The sequence below is a fragment of the Perissodus microlepis genome, chromosome 10, assembly GCF_051167445.1.
Source record: "Perissodus microlepis isolate ML-2025 ecotype Zambia chromosome 10, ASM5116744v1, whole genome shotgun sequence".
NCBI classification, from domain to species: Eukaryota; Metazoa; Chordata; class Actinopteri; order Cichliformes; family Cichlidae; genus Perissodus; species Perissodus microlepis.
The window spans coordinates 6599693-6621219 of record NC_140470.1 but is presented as its reverse complement, the minus strand read 5'-3'; the positions used below and the strand labels follow the sequence as shown (position 1 = coordinate 6621219).

The 21527-nt window shown below is 39.9% G+C and overlaps 1 protein-coding gene across 1 annotated transcript in view; it reads left to right on the top strand.

The window, feature by feature from the left end:
• Positions 1 to 21527, top strand: part of alcama (activated leukocyte cell adhesion molecule a) — a 38671-nt gene that overhangs the window by 3665 nt on the left and 13479 nt on the right. The window contains exons 2-8 of the mRNA XM_084941610.1: positions 8918 to 9024; positions 9950 to 10169; positions 13770 to 13834; positions 16751 to 16838; positions 17219 to 17389; positions 19220 to 19344; positions 20462 to 20594. Of these exons, the coding sequence (XP_084797736.1) occupies positions 8918 to 9024; positions 9950 to 10169; positions 13770 to 13834; positions 16751 to 16838; positions 17219 to 17389; positions 19220 to 19344; positions 20462 to 20594 (909 nt within the window). The remainder of the gene's footprint in view (positions 1 to 8917; positions 9025 to 9949; positions 10170 to 13769; positions 13835 to 16750; positions 16839 to 17218; positions 17390 to 19219; positions 19345 to 20461; positions 20595 to 21527) is intronic.

The following is a 21527-nucleotide window of genomic DNA, read 5'->3' as shown; positions in this document are numbered from 1 at the left end:
CATTTGCTAAATCTTCCATTAGGAACTTTGGGATAGAAACATCCGTCATTTAGAGAAAATATTACGCATTTCGTATTGAGCTGAGAAGGAACGCAGTTTGTCCCGTACTTCATCTAGAATGGAAAAAGACACAAAGCTGGAGTTATTCTGCGTCTTTATGCTGTCAGCTGCCTTTTCTTCTCTTATTCTCTCCCCCTCCCTCTCCTGTTGCTACTTCAATCATGAAACTGATCAATGATCAGCTGATCAGCTTTTCTGTCGCAAGTCCCATCTCTCTTGTTTGTTTATCTCCCACTTTGCGCCAGAAAGAGGAAACCAGTGGATGTAAGCTTGATCAGCTTTTGTTAGAATTTATTTAATATTAATTTCTAGTATCAGCTGATGTTTGCTGGAGCCACAGCAGTAAAAGCTGCTGGTCATTATATCGGTTTGGTTATCTGGTGAGAGGGAAACATGAAGATGAAACCAGGAGATGTCTTCACTGAATCATCAGAGCTGAACAGGTGATGGAGAAACAGGTTTACCTTTTAGGTGACATGAATGAGTTGAAGGGAAGTTATAAACTGTTTCTGAGAAACAACACCAGGATTCTTTTCTAAGTAGCTGACAGCTGGTAACTGTGCAGGGGCGGGTCTAGCAAAGTTTTGCCAGGGGGCCAGGTAGGGCGTTAACAGGGAAAGGGGGCACACAGAAATACTCTTTCTTTCTTATTCTCATTTAAAATGTCTAGCATTTAACAAATAATTATCTGAATCTTACAACCAAAGTTTTTATCTGACGTAAAATGTATAGAAATCATACATATACCAACAAGACAGTGTACATCACTGTCACAACAGCGTCTGTTTTCATTCAACCACAGCACTGAAACTGCTCTGACAAAAGTGTTTAATGACATATGTCTGAATACAGACAGTGGAAAAATGTCAGTTTTAGTTTTACTGGATCTCAGTGCAGCATTTGATACAGTTGACCACAACATATTACTCAAACGACTGGAGAACTGGGCAGGTCTTTCAGGAACTGTACTAAACTGGTTCATAACATACTTGGAAAACAGGAAATACTTTGTATCAATAGGTAACTTCACATCTGAGCAGACAAGTATCACATGTGGAGTTCCCCAAGGTTCCATCTTGGGACCTCTTCTGTTTAACATCTACATGCTCCCACTGGCACAGATTATAAAGAACAACAAAATAAACTATCACAGCTATGCAGATGACACACAAATATATATCACAATGTCACCAGGAGACCAGGGCCTTTACAGGCTCTTGGTAATTACATTGAGGAAATTAATGACTGGTTGTGTCACAATTTTTTCCAGCTAAACAAAAATGAAACTGAAGTAATAGTCTTTGGAGCCAAAGAAAAACGATTACAGGTCACCAGAGAACTTCAATCTATACACCTAATGACCACCAACCAGGCGAAAAAATTTGGGTGTAGTGATGGACGCAGACCTAAACTTTAAACAAAAAAAACACATTAGGACAATAACAAAGTCAGCTTACTATCACCTCAAGAATATTTCAAGAATAAAAGATCTGATGTCTCAACAGGACCTGGAAAAACTAGTCCATGCATTCATCTTTAGGCTTGATTACTGTAACAGCATCTTTACAGGTCTACCTAAAAAATCAGTCAGACAACTACAGCTCATTCAGAACTCTGCTGCTCGAGTCCTCACTAAGACCAAAAAAGTGGACCACATCAGTCCAGCTCTGAGGTCTTTACACTGGCTGCCTGTCCACCAGAGGATAGACTTTAAAGTTCTGATGCTGGTCTATAAAGCTCTGAATGGTTTAGGACCAAAATACATCAGTGACCTCCTGACCCAGTATGAACCTTCCACATCCCTCAGGTCATCTGGATCCGTTTTTTATCAATCCCAGAGTCAGAACCAGACATGGAGAAGCTGCATTCAGCTTTTATGCTCCATATATCTGGAACAAACTCCCAGAAAGCCTCAGATCAGCTGAAACACTCAGTTTATTTAAATCCAGGTTGAAGACCCCCCTTTTCTCAGCTACATTTGAATAAAGCACCAAATCCACACTGTTTTACTTTTAAGCTTAAATTTCAAAACTTACTCTTTTTTTCCCATTTTAAATCATGCTTTTTATTTGTTTTTGTTTTTTAATGTCTCTGTAAAGCACTTTGAATCACCTGTCTGTTGAATTGTGCTATATAAATAAACTTGCCTTGCCTTGCCTTTATGGCTTTTCCTATAATACCTGGTGGGTCGGTCTCTAGTCAAAATGCCCGGAACGATTTTTTTTTTTGTCCCAGGGCATGACACGCAGTGAATTAATCTGCGAAGGTGCATTAAAAAATAAATGACCGGGCCAGTGGTGCACATCGCAAATTAGCTTGCATAGAAAAACGTTGGCGGCCGCTACTGAATTTTAAAATTAGTCTTATTAATCTTTCTGGGTCACAAAATAAACTTTTAACATATTTTCAGGCGAGAAAGTAGCTGTGTAAATCACAAATATCTGCTTGGTTTATCAAGACATCGCATATTTGCAAAAGTGTGCCGACGTTTTCGGAGACGTCTGTTACCGACCCGCTCGATAGCAAGCCGGGGGGTTCAATGGTCACTCCAACCGGCGAGAGCAGCGGACTCCCAGCTTCATCGTTTTCAGACCCCCGCTCTTTCGCTACTCAGGTTAAACATGATATATAAGTCACTCGGATAACTTAAAAATGTAAAAAATTTTTACCCTTTTTCTGTGTTTTATTTGTTCCGGAGTAAATCGGTTTGGCTGAGATCAAAGTTGTTAGATTATTAGAATATCCATCAGGTGGTTTCCTCCGGGATTTTCACACAGCTGAATAAACGTCAAACAGAAAACTGATTAAACAGAAGTGTGAGACGGTCGAGAATTTACGCCAGTGTCCTGTTATATTTTAGATAGCAAGGAGCAGACGGCCGAGTTTATTAAACTCCACTGACACAGCGGTGACGCAAATCTGAAGGCTAGACCGTCCCATTTCACAGCCTCGCACTTCCAGCCTTCTCGGTCTTCGAAGGACCCGGCCCACGTAGACCGCGAAGGCCAGGTCCTCCGAAGGATGCAGCCAACGTTTTGGGACACAGCTATTAGCTGTGCCGCTTCTTAATGACAGTATCTTAGCTAACAACCCCAACTACCAGATTCAACTTGTAATTGGCTAAAAATCACTTAGCCTACCAGTGAGAGGGACATTGCCAGCTGGCAGGTTTTTCAAGCGATGTTGAATTTTCCACATTCCGACACTTCAAATGCTTCAGGAGCTGTCCGCTCAGCGCAGCATCAGCACTGTGGAAATACACGGATACATCCGTAGACGCGAGACAGAATTCACAATGCGTTTTCGGGACTTTCAGGTGTATGGACCAATGTCTTCTTTTCTGATCAAACCAGAAAGCTTTAATGAGCAGCTGGATTTGTCTCGCATTAACTGCCTGGACACAGAGGACATCGAAATGCAGCTGATTGAACTGAAAAGCTCTAGTCTGTGGGGGTCAAATTTTGCAGAACTACAGATGCAGCTGGAATCCATAGCTGTGCATGTTCATGGAGCTTGCATTTTCACCTGCTGGACATCACTACCTGACAAGTTTAACTGTCTTCAGAACAGAACATTGGCTCTACATATCTGTGTGAGCAGATTTTCTCTCACATGAGTGTCCTCAGGTAGCTGTCTGAATGCTGGACACTCGGAGACCTGTGTCTCTGCGAGTGGGAGACCAGAGATCAGATTAACATGTGTATATTAACAAACATGCCATATTGGCCCAGTTTATTTTTCTGATCCTTGTTGTGAGGAGACCATAAATAGCATCTGTATTTTCTGTTGTACAGTTCATTTGCTGTTATCAAGTTCTTGTTATGGATAAAAAGTGTCCTTTTTTTGTTTCAAAATAGCTGATAACTATTTGCTGATAGCTGCCAACATCTGTGAACAAATATAATTCTGTAAAGTTGTTCTATGTAGTGTGTAACTGTTAATATAGAGCATTATTCAATTTATTGCTAATGCAATTATATGGCACATTCACTTCTGAGGAAATTTTAGATGCCACTCATCAGAAAGGTTACCTACCCCTGCATGCATTTATTTCATTATGTTTAGATTACCTTAAATCACTGGTTGCTTGTCTAAGTAAAAACTCCTTGGAACATCTGTAAGTTGTTTAGAATGATGCTGCAAGGGTGCTGACAAAGTCTTCCAAGTACAGAGGTCACGCTGTTACTGACCCACCTGCATTGGATCCCCATTAAATTTAGAGTCCATTTCAACATTCTGGCTTTTAGAGTTCTTCATGGACAAGCACAAACTTACATCAATAAACTTTGAAATCTTTATGTCCCTAACATGCCCCTGAGGCCATGTAGTTGAGGCCTGCTGGTTGTGCATCATACAAAGCTGAAAACTAAAGTAGACAGTGCTTGTGCAACTCTGGAAGGGTCTACCTCTGAAATATGTGGTCTCAGTGGTCTCTTTTAAAATACGGCTAAAAATGAATCTTTTTGGCCTTGTGTTTGGTTAACTTTGGTGTATTTTGTTGTGAAGTACTATGTGATGTTTACCTTAAAAGTTGCTATTGTTGTTGTTTTGTTTTGTCTTCACAAGAAAAGGCAAATATGCTCAAATTATAAGTTTTCACAATTTATTATCAGACGGTTAGAATTTCCACTTGTTTTATGTGGACCTCTGTCTCTCTGGCTCAGAGGCAAAGGCTGCTGGGCCCAGGCAGGAAACACTTTTATTGCATGTGGTAAAAACAGAATGTTAACACGATTGGTAAAACATTGGAGGGAAGCCTTTAGACCACATCTCAGGCTGCACCTTTCAGACACCTATTGCAACCCCCCCCCCCCAAATCCCATGTTAAAATCAATTAAAAAAAAAAAAAAAACACCGAAAACCGATTAACATTGACTAGAAGCTAACTCTGGTGATGAGTGTCGACATGGGAAGAACAAGGCAGCAGTTGTGAATGTCACTGACCAAATAGTCACAGACTTCATCATGGTGGCCCGAAGACCCAAAGTCCTCTAGTGGGCCCTGTGTTCACTGCCCAGCATTGCTCAGCATTGCTTAGAAAACTAGAATTGCCAGGTCCACCACTGGTGCCTTGTGATAAGCACACTAACATGTATAAGGAGGAAGGACATCTGCAGGTCACATTGTCTTAGTTTTTAATTGGTTTACTTGCCTGTTGGACATGTTTCGGACCTCAGAAAACAAGTTCTTGTACTGGGCATTATTTTTTGTCTAATTACATGAATTGTAAATAATGAAAGGCATTTTGAACAAGAGGATATTCTGTTTCTCTCCAGACATGCTGGTGCCTCAACAGTCTGCTGAGTCTACACAAGGCCATTTTCCCATATAGAATTAATTAGCCTTAATTCCCAAGGGCACTTGCCTTTCCATCCTTCTGTGCTTCTCTAGGGCATCACATCTAGGATTAACCATGGGCCAGCATGAAGTTGATCGAGAAGTTTATATAATTTTAACTTTGATTTTATATATGGTCTTCCGAAAGACAGAGGGATATGTCACATTTTAGGTTTTTAAAAGCAAGGAAATTAGTTCTTTTATAAAACGGATGGTATTTTTTTTTCTTCCAGATGAATAGAAATGTGTTTTGTTTGTTTTTAATTTTGAAATCAAAGGCTTGGGCTTGGATTCGCGCTGCTCTGAACACTGCAGCCTGTGGTATTCACATTCCAAGTTGGCGACATGAGGAAAATCTAATATCACAATATTTTTTGCCTACATCACAATACATGATATATATCACAATATGTTTAAATAACCTCCAAAAACAAATGTTATTTTTAGCCAATCAGTCATTCAAATCGATCCCTCAGTGTTTTGTTTTGTTTTTTACAAACGACTGTACTGTCAACAGTATGTTTCTTCCTGTGGTCAACACTAGACCTTTACCAGCAAACGATCACAGCAACAAAAAAGGACATGAAGCAAGAATTCACCACGGTGTACCAGGTAGAAAATGTTCCATTTGGGAGGGGGAAATTAATGATGCATTCGCAGAGTTTGGGAGAAAAGACACTCACAGTGAATTGCATGCAGACAGCTTAATATTGCCATGGCAATTTATACTCAATGGTTACGGTAAAGCCATTTTAGCCATCATATATGGAAAAACTCATGATACAGTATATTCGATATATTGCTCACCCCCAAGTCCAAGACCTTAAAGAGTGTTGAGATTTGGAAGTTGCAAGAGTTAGATTGAACATAGTCACTTATATCTCAAGTTTGCATCAGAGAAATTTTCAATGCCTTCAATGTCTTCCTATCACCAACTCTGCTGTGGTTGTGTAAGATGTAGTCAGAGTTTCTAGCAAATGCTTTGTTCATTGCAGATGTGCCGGAGTCTAATCGGAAAACCTAATTTGAGAACTTGGGCCCATTGTCAGTGACAACTTTATCTGGTATTCAGTGTATTGCATACATTCTCTGGAGTGTGTCAGTAGTGACTGGAGCTGTAAATACCTGAAGTGCAAGACTACTTGGGGCTCCTATTTTTTTAAATCAATGTAGACAACCAGAGGATCGAGGCAACAAACAAGGCAAGTCCCCTGGACTGGATTGGACTGGGCATTTTAAACAGAGAGACCATCTACACTTCCTGTTTTGTAGGACTACACGATATGACCAAAATTATATAGTGCAATTCCTACAAATTTAGTGAATAGTTTATATCATTACCACATCAAAAGTTTCTTTTTTTACATTTAGATTAGATTAACAAATATGGACCTTACATGGTGTTATCCAGTAGTGACACACACTGGATGACTCACACAATCATCCAGTGATTGGATACAATGGCAAAAAATGCAATGGCAATTTTTTTGTCATTGCATGAAATATATTTATAGATGTAACTTGTAATAGACATGATTATTTTTCTGAGTCTTTATTACATGGCGTACCACAGGGAAAAGCCTGTTCTAATGTTTGAGTCTGAGGTTTATTATGAGGACCTGGCTCTGATTCATAAACTCTCTCTGTACTCTTTAATGTGATTCTTGCAAAGAAGGTTTGTTGTGTTTGTGTCTGTGGTGGGGACCATTTTCTTGTATAATTTGTGCAGTTTTCTCCTCCATGTCACACTTTTCATAACTGAATCACGTCCACGCCACAGAGGTAGGCCCTCGTTTAGGAACGAGCTCCTCAATTTGTTTTGCCTGGTCCTTCTGCTGTACCGTGGTGATTATTGAAAACTGTCATCTAAGGCAATGAAAACATATTACAGTAAACCGTGTCTTTTGCGACAGCACAAAATAAACAATAGAGTATAATATAAAAAACAATAGATGTTTTGATATCATCATCTGATATATTTCGTTATATCTCACATCTCTGTATTGAGGTGCTGGTTCCACGGATCGGCAACATCTGCACTTTATAAAGAACTCAAACAGCAACTTGCTTAGAGCCAAAATAAATTTTACACATATAGTATAACTTTAAACAAAGCTACATTCAACATCTATAGAACAAACTTATACAGTTACACAGAAACTATACTAAACAAAGTTGTTGGGTTTTTTTTTTTACTCGCTACTGAGCAGGGTGAAATTCTGAACAATAACTCCACAAAGTCACTTCAAACCTTAACAAATAGCCAAGGCTACATTAACATTTTCATCATAATAAAAAATAAAAAATGTCATTGTATGTTGTTGTTAGCCTTTCTCTTACCATTCTCACTTTCTATATTTTTGGCTAATTTCACTCAGTAATATTCGAGTGTTTGTACTCACAGTTTTTCAACATGCTTTGTTTTTAACAGTTAATATATATTTTTTGTAGAAATGCAGAATTCAGTGACAAGAAACTGGACAGGGAAACAAGCAATATTGTTTTAACTGTCCATCCATCTTTTTCCACCAATTTTCTTACTTCTTTGACATTACACATGATCGTTGTGATACATGGTATCACACATCACATTTGGAGTGACAGGATATTGTGGTATAGTTTGACTCACTTATTAACACCCAGGCATTTTAAGACAGTTATAGTTGGGAGGAGCTGCTCACTGACCCACTGGTACATTAATGATTATTTTCGTTGCTGGGTTTCTTATGATCTCAGCAGTTTTTAACATCTTGAAAGTGGGTTTGATGTACACAAGGATTGATTGAGTCAGGGGAGAAGAGCTACATGGATGTGTTCATGTACCCAGGTTTGGCTAATCAGGGTGCAAACAAGCAGTACTCAAAATGCCAGCTGTTGCTGTACACATGTCACTGAGGCTACGTCCATACGTACCCGGGTATTTTTGAAAACGCAGATTTTTCTACGCGTTTGCACCTTTCGTCCACACGTAAACGGCGTTTTCAGTCACTGAAAACTGAGATTTTTAAAAACTCCGGCCAGGGTGGATATTTTTGAAAACTCAGTTTTTGCATTTCCGTGTGGACAAGAAAAACGGAGAAAACGCAGGAAACGCAGCGTCAAAGGTGTGCACCTTTTTTGACGTCACACTGTGCGCCACGTTATTGTTTCGGTGAAATTTCTACAATACTGTTACTGTTAATTGTACTCTCTGCAGTGTTTAAATGCTTACATATACACACACAGTTACTGTCCCTCCACACATACGACTCGGTTCTGCTTCTATGCCCCATCCTTGTTTACTATTTCCCACTGAGGCTTCTAGACTTCTGATTGGCCAACATTTCTACACGGTTAGAAATATATCGCCACCATTTCTGCGTTTACGTGTGGACGGGATTATTTTTTAAAACGAAAACGGAAAATCTCAGTTTTCAAAAATACCTGTGTACGTTTTTTTTTTTTTTTTTCAGTTAAATGGTAGATGGTAGCACTTTATATGTATATTTATTCTAACAATTTGTGGTCTTTTGTTATGCAGTAAAGGGAACAGCAAACTTGCCTACTTTGTATGGAGAAACCATTGTTATGCCATGCAATGGTGGAGCTCCACCACCGGAAGATCTGATGTTCATCAAGTGGAAATATGTAAGTACACACTGACATTGAGTTACTTGTGAAGTAAGCAGCCAGCTGTGTGAATATCACCATGCAGTCTAAAGCTGGGGATACACTGTGCAATTTTTTTCAGTCGCATTATGCAGCTTCTGCTCAAACTGTAGGATTGAATCACAGGGATTAGAAGTTCGTAGGTCACAATGCATGGTCTCACACTATACAGCCCGGTGCTCTGATGCGACCTGTTGTGAAGGCCCACCTTTTAGCACATCCCAGCACACCCACTCACTAAACTCTGAGCCTTCCTTCCTTCATAACAAGACCTGAGTGCTCACACTGTGCGTCCATAACATGAAGCTTATAACACAAAATCTGTCTCTCTCTCTCTCTCCCTCTCTGTCTTTCACTCACACAGACACACACCACCACCATCAACTTTGCTAAATTGCTAATGAAAAACATTGACTAGCCAGCTGCAATGGAGCAGCAATGTCCATCCAACTCTTTTCACGGTTGTTGTGTCACAAATTGCACAGTGTATGCCCAGCTTAAGGGAATGAATAAAATAAAACTATGAGAGAGTGTCCTGTCTAGGGCAAAACTTTAGGCTTATGTCCATCATAAATCTACAGCTAGTGTCTTCAAGACTTATTTAAAGAAGTCAGATAAATATGGCTCCACTTAATCCACACTGTAATTAAAGAGATTACCTGGCAAAGATGACCTGTTGAATTTTGCATTATGAGTTAGCAGTGTACACCTATTCTAATTAGCGCATATGTGATACATTTGTACGTTCTACTTGGAAAATGCTTGAATGAAAGCTTAAATGCATTGTTTAAAATTGTTCTATTTTTGTGCATGTCTATATAAATACGCTTGAAGAATGAAGATTTGTACAGATTTGACAAACCCTGTCTTCTTTGTCTTATTCTTCTGTTGCCTTACACTTTAGGAAAAAGATGATGGCACACCTGGTGATCTGTTAATCAAACAGGCTCACAGTGACCAGGCCACAGTTCAGGCCACAGATGGTTATGCTCAACGGGTCAGCATCGATAGGCACTTCAGCCTGCTCATTACCCAGGCCTCACTCAAAGACCAGAGGACTTTCACCTGCATGGTGGTGTCAGACGCCAACCTCATGGAGTATCCCGTCTCTGTTGTTGTTTACAGTAAGCTTAACTACAATCTTGAATTTGCTCCCCCCCTTAATTATTCACCAAGGCTGTCTAAACTTTATTTTTGTAAAAAAACAAAAAAAACAAAAAAACAAAGCGAGCTTTTTGTAAAAGTGTGACATAATAATATTTCTAATCTTTTTGCAACTTTAATTCATGTCAAATCCATGGTAATTCATGTCATCCTTTCAAATGTCATTTATGCAACAAGAGTCTAACTGAAAGTCTTGTCTTTTTATGTTTACACTCCCAGACAACACAAACACACCTAGCCAGGTAGTCTGCCTTTACAAAAGTGAACAGGTCATTGTAAAGTGTGCATTAAGTTTGGCTGTTAAAAGGGAGTTTTCCCTTCCCACTTCGCCGATGTGCTTATTCATGGGGGATCATGTGACTCTTCAGGTGTTCTTGTTTTCTCTGCATTATTGTAGGGGCTTACCTTACAATAAAAAGCACCACAACTTCTGTTGTGATTTGGCACTATATAAATAAAACTGAAATTAATTTAATTTTTAGCACTCAATAATTAACCCAAACCAATTATATTTGTCAAGCTTACTCAATATATAGCAGCTATAAATTAGCTGTTTAAAATGTGTTATCCACTGTGGATTTGGCACTTTTGTGGCTTATGTGCTTAAGGAAATACAGTTTGGAATCAAGATTTCTCTTCCCAAAAGTCCTGATGTATCACCAGCTTATGGGTTTTGCAAATTCAACTGTGAAACAGGGCATAAAGATGGAACAGGAGGCAAATTGCAATTGAATTATATAATATTTTCTATTATATGTGATATAATATCAAATATATGTGGGTGTTGGCTCTCTGCGTTATTGTATCACTTCCTGTCCCTGTTACAATGCACAGTAGTATTTTTGTGTAGCCAATTTAAATGTAGACTTGTATGTAGCATGTTATTTCATAGTGTAATCTTCACATGCTTTATCCAAAGTACATTTTCTGCTGACTCACTCGCTAGTTATATTCACAGTATTCATTCAGTGTGCACTTAGAGATTCGCTAGCTTAGCTTAGCGACTCGCTAGTAGCATGGCCTGTTCACCTGCTCAATGTGTCAGATGTTTAGCTACTCCTCGGCCTCCTTTAGTAATAATAATACTTGTAATAAATGTAGCTTGTTTACATCTCTGGAGGCCAGGATAATTGAATTGGAGACCAGGCTCTGCACCTTTGAAATACTCCTAGCTACCTACGTCTGATCAAAACATTACCTACAGACTGAATCAAGATCTGCAGGGCCTTGTTGTACTGCTAATTTGGTCAGAGGGCCCGGTGGCGCCAGTGTCCGGCAGCCTCGCCTCTGTCAGTGCACCCCAGGGTGGCTGTGGCTACAATGTAGCTTCCCCATCACCAGTGTGTGAATGGGTGGATGACTGGTTGTGTAAAGCGCTTTGGGGTCCTTAGGGACTAGTAAAAGCGCTATACAAATACAGGCCATTAATGTCAGACTTGTGGTTCTGAAATGGGAGACAGAGCCTTCAGCTTTCAGGCTCCTCTTTGGGGAATCAGCTCCCAGCTTGGATTTATGAGACAGACACCCTCTCTACTTTTTAAATCAGGCTTAAAATTCCTGGATAAGTGGCCTGATTCAGCGATAAAGCACATAGTTAGGCTGGAACAGGTCCTCCTTTAGTAATGCTGCAATAGACCTGGCTTCTCGGGGCTTCCCATGATAAACTGGGCTTTTTTTGTCCTCTCACCCCTTTGGACGCATCATGTGTTTAAACACCACTCTGCATTTAATTAAGGAGTTTTCATTATTCTCTTGCCCTCTTCCACAGCATGTCTTTTGTCCTGTCCGCCTCCCCTCACTCCCAACCAATCATGGGAGATGGCCGTCCCTCCCTGAGCCTGGTTCTGCCAGAGGTTTCTTCCTGTTAAAAGGGAGTTTTTACCTCCCGTTGTCTTTTCCCGCCTGTCCCATTTGGTTTTTTGCCATCAGAATTGTCTAAAGGCCAAGAAAGATGCCCAACGGATTTACTTTACCAAATGGACCATCCCAGCCTTGCCGTATTGGTCTATTTGATTCACCTTTGTTTCTATTGTTTATTTTATTTTATTTTCACCTGCTACACACGGGACAGACATGACTGGGGGAAAGGAAAGGGAGAAAGAAAGAGAGGTAGGGAAAGAAAAACAGTGGGGAAGAGGAATGGTGATAAAGGGCAAAAAACAACAAAACAAACAGACAAAAAATACATATGTCAATCACCTGGATCACCTGTTGAGAAAGAAAAAAGAGAAAACAAGCAAAAAACAAAAAAGAGCAATATAATAAACAACATCATCGCAATAATCTATGTGAATATAACAGTAAATACTAAATATTGAATATTATTGTGCAGCACGTAAGATTGACAGCGCACAGTGTGCTTTGAGGTAGGAGCCAAAAAGGGTGTAGTTTGTGTCTTTGAGCACCCGTGTGTACACCTGTGAGCATGAGCGCGCTTGTATTCAAAAGGTTCCTTCATGTAATGATCTGCTAGAGGGTGTGGGGAGCCATAGCCCTGTCCTCCTGAAGCAGGTATGGAGGAGATCCGGGCTCCAGACATCCAGAGACCCTCAGAGCACAAGAGACCAAGGAAGACCAACGGAAGGGCAACCGTGCCACTCTCTCAAAAAGAGCTGAGGAGAGCCCCAGATGAGGGGTCACTCAGCAGCCGCGGAGCAGAAGCCAGGGGGGGTTGCAGTGACGTACCAGAGTGCCCGAGCCCCAGGCCCAGAGGCCAAGGGCACCCCACCCCCCCGAAGGGGCCCTTGCGAGCCCCAGGCTCCAGGCCCTGACAAGCAGCCACCAGGAGTGAGCCGGTGCATACCTGGGCGCCCATCCCCAGACACCAAGAACCACCAATGTACCGATGTCTGAGGGCGTCTGCCACTGGCAGGGGGAGTGGTGGGGGGAGATAGGCCTCCATACCTCGGAGGGCCTGAGATGTCCCTAGAGAGGTGGCGTCTGATACCCAACCTGACATGTAGACACAGACAAACAGGCACACACAGATACAAACATCCATTCCCACCCTCATGCTCTCACATGCAAGTACTCAGCACTCACCCAACATGAAGACAGACATAAATAGACACTGTACACACAATCACACTCCCCAAGCATACTGTATACCCTAGGTCTAGGTACCCTTGCCCCTATATGGGGAAACTGCACCCAGACCCAGGTAGTGTTACCATCTTCCCTAGGCTGGAGAGAAACAGACCGCCACAACTCTGCAGCAGCAGGGAGGCCCCACATTCCAGACCCCAATTGGACGGCCAACTCCTCCTCCCAGCCCCCCCGCCCCACCAGGCAACAGAGAACGGGGGTGTGTGAAGACTCCAAACCTCCCTCTGCCCGCTCATATGTAGTGTTGATGCATGTGTGTTCTAAGGTGCATTTAAAAACTACCTCCCGTTGTCACCAAAGTGTTTGCTCATTAGTGGTCATCTGATTGTTGGGGTTTCTTTGTATTATTTTAGGGTCTTTACTTTACAATATTACGGCAACTTTTGTTGTAATTTGGTGCAATCTAAAAATTGAATTTAATTCCAAACCTTGATTTTGTCCTTTTGTGTTTGCAGAGAAGCCATCACCAGTGCGGATTATGGACAAAAGTGAATTATTACAGAAAGACAAATTAACAGCGGTAAGTCTCAGTGTTTGTCCATCAGATGTGTCAGGTTGTTCCATGATGCAACGTGAATTGTGTATACAGAAATGTTTGCAAAATCTAGTTATGCAGTATTAGGTGAGAGAGAGAGAGAGAGATTTAGTGGTGGAGAATGCAGAAAGCATGACCTTGTTCTTATAGCATTTTCATTAGATCACAAAAGTCAGTCAATGTCTGTTTTGCCATGAAGGTGACTGTAAAATTACATTGTCTGTCTTTACAACAGAGACCTTTCATAAGATTTCTTTTTTCAATTTGAAGCGACTTGCTTCTTTGGTTATCTCTAGGCCAGAATGTGCCTGCTCCGCTCACCTCTGCAAAACCATGTTTCACAGAAACTTGTATTTATACACGCTGTTACTGCACAGGAAGCAGCTGCCGTATTCTCCTGAACAATAGCTGTTGTGACTTAGACAATACAGCTACATAAGGGCTAGTATAAGAGGACTATAGTCAAAACTAGAAGCGAAGACTTTGTAGAGTGTTTTTTTTTTGTTTGTTTGTTTGGTTTTTTTTGCAAGTTTTAACAGTTTTAACATCTCCCTCTGCATATCTGTATATTCCTGAGCTCCTGTGCTGTATTATCATTAAAATGGTAGTAAAAACCGAAACAATTGTATACTCCTGTCTAGGGCTGCCACAAACGATTATTTTGATAGTCGACTAGTCACCGATTATTTTTGCGATTAGTCGACTAATCAGATCATGCATCCATTAGACGTAAAACGTACAGTTTATTGCACCAGCAGCATCTGCTCTTATATAACTATCATTAGCTTACAGCTTTAAGTGTTTAAGGTATGTGCTAACTAAAAATAAAGACAAGATGATAGTTTATTGAATTTTAATGAAATTTGCAGATTGCTTCCGTGAAGTTTAATAAACTCCTTGCTATCTAAAATATAACAGGACACCGGAGTATATTCTCGAGCATCTCACACTTCTGATAATCAGCTGTCTGCTTGACGTTTATTCAGCTGTGTAAAAACTATAACTTTAATCTCAGCCAAACCGATTTACTCAGGAACAAATAAAATACTAAAAAAAGCCAAACAATAACATTTTTAAGTTATCTAAGTGACTTATGTATGTTTAACCTGAGTAGCGAAAGACGGCGGTGGGTTTGAAAACGATTTGCTGGGAGTCCGGTGTTCTCACGGGCTCTAGTGAGCCTCGCCCCTGGCTAGCTATCGAGCTAGTGGGTAACAGACGTCTCCGAAAACGTTGGAGCGCTTTTGAAAATATGTGGTGTCTTGATAAACTGAGCAGATATTTGAGGTTTACACAGCTACATTCTCGCCTGAAAATATGTTAAACGTTTATTTTGTGACCCAGAAAGAATAATAAGAGTAATATTAAAACTAACTAGCTGCCGCCATTGTTGACAACTGCGCTGAGCCGCGCTGTGAATTCTGGGACACAGCTTCTTCTTCTTCGGGGTTTAACGGCAGCTGGCATCCTTGTACATGCAGTGCTGCCATCTTCTGTTTCAGTCCGTTATTACACTCTTAAATCCTACTACTTATTCCTGCGTCTTTCAGGATCAAAACAAAGCTTCAAACGATGCGTCGACTATTAAATCAGTCGTCGACGATTTTGATAGTCGACGTAATCGTGACTAGTCGACTAATCGTGGAAGCCCTACTCCTGTCTTCAGCCCAGCTGCGGAGGCCGCAGCACAACATGCGAGGTTAAAAAAATCGAGATGTGCACAATTAGCCAACACACCACAAAGATTGTGTTGTGCGACACATGAGACACCAAAATCGGTGTGCAAAGTTTCATGCTACCATCTGCACCTACCCTGCAATGAACACCCCGTTCTGCAGGCATTAAGTAGTAATTGTTTTTAAGCCGAGATGAGGAAACTTTCATAGCAGATAGTATAAACAACTGAAGTAGGGGAAAAAAAGAAATTCCAAGCAGTATTGAATGTGTACGTTACATAAGATGTGACTAATGAAAGGAAAATAAACTGATGGAAAAATAATAAAAAATAAGAAAGATGGAAAACTTGGCCCCTACAATCACACTTTCTGTTGGATATGTATGCTGCATTTTGCTGGTATAGCTTTGGTCCACTTGTCCTTGAAGAGGAAGGGGCACTGCAGCTCAGATATTTTTGTTTATCTAGATAACTTCTAGAAATTATGTAGTTAAAAGTTAGATGTTTTCTTGAACTTAACCATGTTCTACTTTTGGCTCCGACCACCATGATTACAGCAGTAGGAAGGAAATATATTTTGGAATAATGTCTTTTATGCTTTAAGTAGTGTTCTAAAGAACCAAGTAAATAATTAAATGATGATTTACTAAGGGAGAAACACTACCCAAACCTAACTGCCACTCGGCCCTCATTAAATCGTGAATAAACTACGATTAACCACAGTTTTTTTTTGTTTTGTTTTTTAAAAGCTGAGTTCAGTTGTACTAGTCATACCCAGGCCTGATTTTTTTTTTCATACCAGTCGCATCAAGAAAGCTCTTAAGTAGCAACTTACAACTTTTCTGACAAATTTAAGTAAATTAAAAGATCAATCTCAATCTAAAGAAACCTCTGATAACAAAGTTATTAACATTTATCAGTTTGGAAAGGGTTACAAAGCCATTTCTAAGGCTTTGCGACTCCAGTAAACCACAGAAATTATTATTTACAATGGGGAAACCTAGAACACTGGTGAATCTTCCCAGGAGTGGCTGTGTGATGAATCACATCCACTCCTAAGAAGTCAGAGAGATCAATCAGAGTCCAAGTAAATGTCAGCAGTTGTTAAAATTGCTGTACTTGACATATGACATATCTGTGGGATGTTAATGATCTAAAACCTTTAAGTGTGACAAAAATGCAAGTTGGTGTATAATTGTTTATGTTTTGTTTTCTTTCATTTTTAGGTTGGAACATGTGTTGTGGCAGAAGCAAATCCTCCAGCCACTATCAAGTGGAGAAAAAATGGACAACTTTTGAAAGATGATCAAAAATGTAATGCATTTCTTCCCTTACGGTCACCTGTAAACTATCCAGTTACACTGGGGAAGTTGCTGTCATAGAGATCCCTCTAGAGGGCATCATATTTATTCAAGAGAATAGCTAAAACGATATATGATAAAATTCATTGCTTACTTGTCAGAAGGAACACAGTAATACATTATAATTATTACATAAATGTTACATAATTTCCTTAGGGATTAATAAAGTATTCTGATTATGATTAATAGGAAAGTCCTTGACTTTCATTGTCTAAATCAAAGCAATGTTGGAATAGTAACAGCTGACGAAATCTGTGTGTCTTTGACTGTCTGTCTGTCTGTCTGTCTGGGTATGTACATGTGTCTGGTGTGGTTGTCATCTTGCCTTTCCAGCTGTTGTGATCACTAACCACTTGAAGCTGGATCCTGACACAGGCCTATCCACCATGCTCTCCACCCTCCAATATGCAGCCACCAAAGAGGATGCTGATGCAATCTTTGCCTGTGAAGCCACACACACACTGATTAATCAGGAGACTGAGCTGGAACCTTTTCCCATTCACTGTGAGTGGAAGGCAGTGCTGACATCTGTCTGTATCAATGTACTACAACTATATGAAATCTGTTTTTTCCATCTTCTCATATAGAGCTACATTGCCACAAAGTAATTTTAATACTTGTATGCTTAAGGTTTTTAGGAAATAAATGGCTAAAATGCTTTCATTGCTGTTAGATAAGATCCAATGAAAATTTTGGAAGAAATTCCGTAGTGTGTAAAACTGCATGCTTCAACTCATGCACCATGTTTTTTAAGAGATTCCCTTCAAAGGTGTGGAACAGGGGCTCTCTCACTGCAGCAGACCAAACTGTGAATTTCAAAATCTGACAAGAGGAAATGTAAAATTCTTTGCATTTCAGGGACGTTTTCTGTCTTAATATATTTTTTTTATTATGTACACTACCAGTCAAAAGTTTTAGAACACCTATTCTTTCCAGTTATTTATCACAATGCAATGCGATTAAGTCCAATGAATAGCTTAAAATGGTAAAAAAAAGTAAGTAGAGAACTGCCAGAGGATAAAAAAACACATTATTTATTATTTAAAATAATAGTTATATAATAGTATAATATAATGTAATAGTGGTCGTAGTAAGTAAGTCTCAGTTTCAACTGTGAAGAGAAGACTTCGAGCTGCAGGTTTGACTGGACGAGTTACAGCAAGAAAGCCATTGCTAAGACATCAGAATAAGACAAAGAGACTTGCCTGGGCCATGAAACACCACCATTGGACTACTGAAGACTGGAAGAAGGTATTATGGACCGATGAATCAAAATTTAAAATCTTCGGTTCATCGTGCAGGATCTTTGTACGCCTTCGAATAGGTGAAAGGACTGTCAAACTGTCAAACATGGAGAAGGAAGTGTGATGGTCTGGGGCTGTTTTCCTGGATCCAGGTTCAGTGACTTGTACAGAGTGAGAGGCACCCTGAACCAAAACAGCTACCACAGCATTATGCAGTGCCATGAAATACCCTCTGGTATGCACCTAGTTGGTCAGCGGTTCATCCTACAGCAAGATAATGACCCAAAACTTAAGTCCAAGCTATGCCAGAACTACCTCAGGAAAACGAACCAGATGGTAAGCTTGAAAACATGGAGTGACCAGCACAGTCTACAGACTTAAACCCCATCAAGCTAGTTTGGGATGAACTGGACAGACGGGTGAAAGCACAGCAACCTACAAGTGCCACACATTTATGGGAATGTCTGCAACAGATATGGAAAGAACTTTCTGAAGAATATTTGATTCTATTGTAGAAAGAATGCCACTGGTCTGTTCAGCTGTTATATGTGCCAAAGGTGGCTACTTTTATGACTCCAAAGTTAGAATATATTTTGGTCTATAAATTGATTCCATGATTTCTTTTTCCACTGAAATTGTTTAGTTTTACTATGCTTTCATTTCAGCGTGCAATGAGACATTAAACTGCATAATAAAAATTAAAAAAATTGAAAAAATGGGGTTTTCTAAAACTTTTGACCAGTGTATAGCTGCCATGTTCAAGTTACTTTCAGTTTAGCCACAGATTAATCCTAATTACTGCATTTCTCACCTCTCCTGTCTTTTCTGTTACTGGAATTTTAGATTAGATGGAAGGGGGCTGTTGGATAATTAAGTCCTTGCTGGGACTACATCATGGGAGAATTTTATATTTGTGAATTGCTTTCAATTCATACCTATCGCTCAGTAGATAAAGTACTGATCAGTCATATAATAATAATAATAATAATAATAATAATTTTATTTTATACCAATTAAATGAGTTGAGCCAGTTTGAGAGTTATCTATTCGTCAGTTGGAGGTGTCTTTGAATAATATTTCATATTTACAGATCCATCGGAGCAGGTTACTCTCCAGATTATGTCACAGCCGCCCATTATAGAAGGAGATAATGTGACACTAAAGTGTACTGCTGATGGCAACCCTCCACCTAGATCCTTCTTTTTTCACATTAAGGTGAGCCAGATCCCATTGTTTATCTTGCAGATGAGTAAAAATGTTTCTTGATCCACCAAACGGTCAAAAGAGACTTGGCACTTATGTTCACGTAGAACACAAGATTTTCAGGTTTTGGTGGTCAGAGGACCTCCCAAAACGTGATGATCTCAGGTGGAGTTTTGGTTAGATCATTTTTTGACCACATGTAATAACTGATGATGCCACATTATTTACCCACCTGATAAATTCAAATTTAGAGTTTTTACTGGTGTTATAAAAATCTTGACAGACATAAATGTAAACTGCAGCTTGACTGGTTGACATATATTGTACTTAATGCATGCTTAATATGCAGTCACTGACCACTTTATCACATCTGTTCAGCTACTTATTAAGACTAATAACTAATCAGCTAATTTTACAGCAGCAACCTAATGTATTTAAGCATGTAGTTATGATCAAGACGACTTGCTCATGTTTAAAGCGAGCGTCAACATGGGGAAGAAGGATGGTTAAAAAGTGTCCTTGAATGTGGCGTTTGATGGTGCCAAAAAGGCTGGTCTAAGTAGTTCAGCGGCACTGTAATTTTCCCACAAAGCCATCTCTAGAATTTACAGAGGATGGTCTAAAAAAGAGAAAGTATACAGTGAGCAACAAATAGCAGCAAATGTCTGTGTGAAGATTCTGTGTTGATACCACAGGTTAGAGGATGGCCAGAATGCTTCAAGCTGATAGAAAGCAACAGAAACTCAAATAACCACTTATTGTAACCAATGTGCAATGCAAAAGAGCATTTCTGAAAGTGCAACACTACAAACCTTGAAACAGAACAGTATCAACTGTTCAGGCTAGTTGTGGTGGCATAATAAGGGGATATTGTCTTGGTACACTTTTGGCCCCTCAATAGCAAATTGAGCATCTTTCAAATGCCACAGCCTAGTTGAGTATTTTTGCACACTATGGCCATTCCTTTATGATGATTAAGGCTTTTCTGTGGTCCAACCTGATACTGTCAAGGTCCAACTAATGAAGTGCCCCGTGAGTGTATGTGGTACTTCTAGTTATTCTTGTCTTTTTGTCTGTTTTTTTTTTTTTTTTACTAATGGTATTTCTCTTAACTCCTGCTCTTCACCAGGGCACGAAAGTGCTGGTTGAAAATTCGGACAACTACACTGTAACTGCCATCAACAGAAAGGATACGGGTGAATACAAATGCTCACTGGTTGACAACGAGAAAGTGGAGGCCTCCCAGAACATTGTTGTTAGTTGTGAGTACTTATGACATAACCAGAGCTAAAGCATACTATAACATAACAAAGGACCAAGGACAAATGACTGTGGCAGAACAAACAAAATATAATGTTTCCCACCTGGAGTGAACATTTTTTAATTCCTGTTTATAACAAGGCACTTTTATTCACGGTAAATGAAGTCATACGAGCAGAATAATGGTAATCAGATTTAAATTTTTAGAACTCAGCATGGCAGGGAGACAGTGTGTAGTATCAGGCAGAGAGCAGGAGAACTAACTGGACATTTCTGACAATGAGTAAGCAAAAGTGGCAAAGGGCAAGGACCTCAGACATGAATAAAACAACATCCTTCTATACATGAGCAAAATTCATGTTGGCCTGGCTAGCTAGTTGGCAGGCACCAAGGAGCATTTACTGATGCTTTTGGGTTGTGTTTTTTTTTTAAATATGTTTCCAGCTAAAATAATATCCATAAATTTAAAATATTCAGAGGTACAAATTAGCTTAATCTACAGACATACTTAATCATCACTGATTAATTACACTGAATGAGTATGAATATGTTATTCTAGTGTTATTATTGTATCATTATTATTATCCTATTATTACCCCACACACCCAGCCATCCATGTGATGCAAAAGAAAATATGAATCATCAGATCTGGCCACCTTCTTCCTTTGCTCCATTGTCCATTTCTGATGCTCACGTGCCCATTGTTGGTGCTTTAGGCGGTGGACATAACCCTAACTGGTTTAGAACCAGAATTAAGTTTTTCAGCAGTTTGGGCTATAGTAGCTTGTCTGCTGGACAATCATAGCATTCAGCTTGTCTGCTGGACAAGCTACATGGATTAGTCTTCGCTCCCCACGTGCATCAGTACTCCTTGGCCACATTTGACCCTGTTGCTGGCTCACCACGATTCCTTTCTTGGAACACTTTTGATAGAT